General features: G+C 33.0%; 1 protein-coding gene across 1 annotated transcript in view; it reads left to right on the top strand.

Moving 5' to 3' along the window:
* Positions 1-777: 777 nt before the first annotated feature.
* LOC101861636 (neprilysin-1) overlaps positions 778-1,150 on the top strand; it is a gene marked incomplete in the record, with an annotated part of 31,137 nt that continues 30,764 nt past the window's right edge. Inside the window, 1 exon segment of the mRNA XM_035973258.1 lies at positions 778-799. Coding sequence (XP_035829151.1) covers positions 778-799 — 22 coding nt within the window.

Here is a 1,150-nt window from a genome sequence, read left to right as displayed (position 1 = left end):
TAGATAGATAGATAGATAGATAGATAGATAGATAGATAGATAGATAGATAGATAGATAAAACAAAACGGGAGCGGGGTCGAAGCAGAGCAGATAGATAATAGACATACAAAGATTATGAAAAAAAAATTAGTGAAACGAGAGCTCAGATAGCAAGGAATATCGTACAATGAAATAATAATTATAACAACAAAATAGATCTGCATTTCCTTCACCAGAACGTGTTCAAGGTTTTGAGATGTACTGAGGAAAAAATCTGCATCGATATTCATAAAGCCATGTTGAGAAGTAACTGCGCACTGAGACAGCGCAATGCTTGATTTTCCTTGTTTCTTATCTAGATCCATATTGTCGGCCAGCTGTTCAAATGTGCTAACCCCACAATTTTGAAAAGATTTTCTATTTATCTTTTTAAATTTCTTCTTGCAAGATAAATAAAGATTGTCATCGTCGTTATCATTGTTAAAATGACTGCAGTTTCTTTAAAACCTGTAGTACCAGTTGTATTAATTCGGGAAATATCATTCTGCCAAAATTCAATTTCTATAGAGTTGTAAAAAAAAAAGATATGTAACGTAAGTACGCTTCAATCTGTTAAGCACCTATTTTTTTTAGAAATTGGACGTAAGCAAGTTTGTGTTTCACAATATGCCAAGCTTTTTTCGAATACAATTCTTTGAATATCTTCATAACAACTCCAAAAAATCTTACGATTTTTATAGTGCAGATAGAACATTTGGTTTCTAATCTCATGGTCTTAGTAACTCAAAATGGCCAAAATGGTCATAGAACTTTATAATTGTAAGGTAACGACATGCTTAAAAGAATTTTAAAAAACAGCATTTTCCATGTCCTGGCAAAAATTTTGCTTTCTGGGCTTATAACAGTTGAACAGCTTGCCGGCCATATACAATCATTTTTTTTTCAGTGTTTCTTCCCGCTTTCCTTTTAGGTCAAACATCGTGGTTTTACGCCACAAAAAACATTGACGTAGAGAAACAGACAAACCATCAAATCAGACACAAACAATAGGAAATGGTGTAAGTGGGTTCTACGAGATTGATAGAGAGAGCGAGGAATAAAGGGGGAATAGACATATAGATAGATAGATAGATAGATAGATAGATAGATAGATAGATAGATAGATAGATA

The sequence above is a fragment of the Aplysia californica genome, unplaced genomic scaffold, assembly GCF_000002075.1.
Source record: "Aplysia californica isolate F4 #8 unplaced genomic scaffold, AplCal3.0 scaffold00026, whole genome shotgun sequence".
In the NCBI taxonomy this organism is placed as follows: Eukaryota; Metazoa; Mollusca; class Gastropoda; order Aplysiida; family Aplysiidae; genus Aplysia; species Aplysia californica.
Note: the sequence above shows the minus strand (reverse complement) of the source record. Positions and strands in the feature narration are given on the sequence as shown.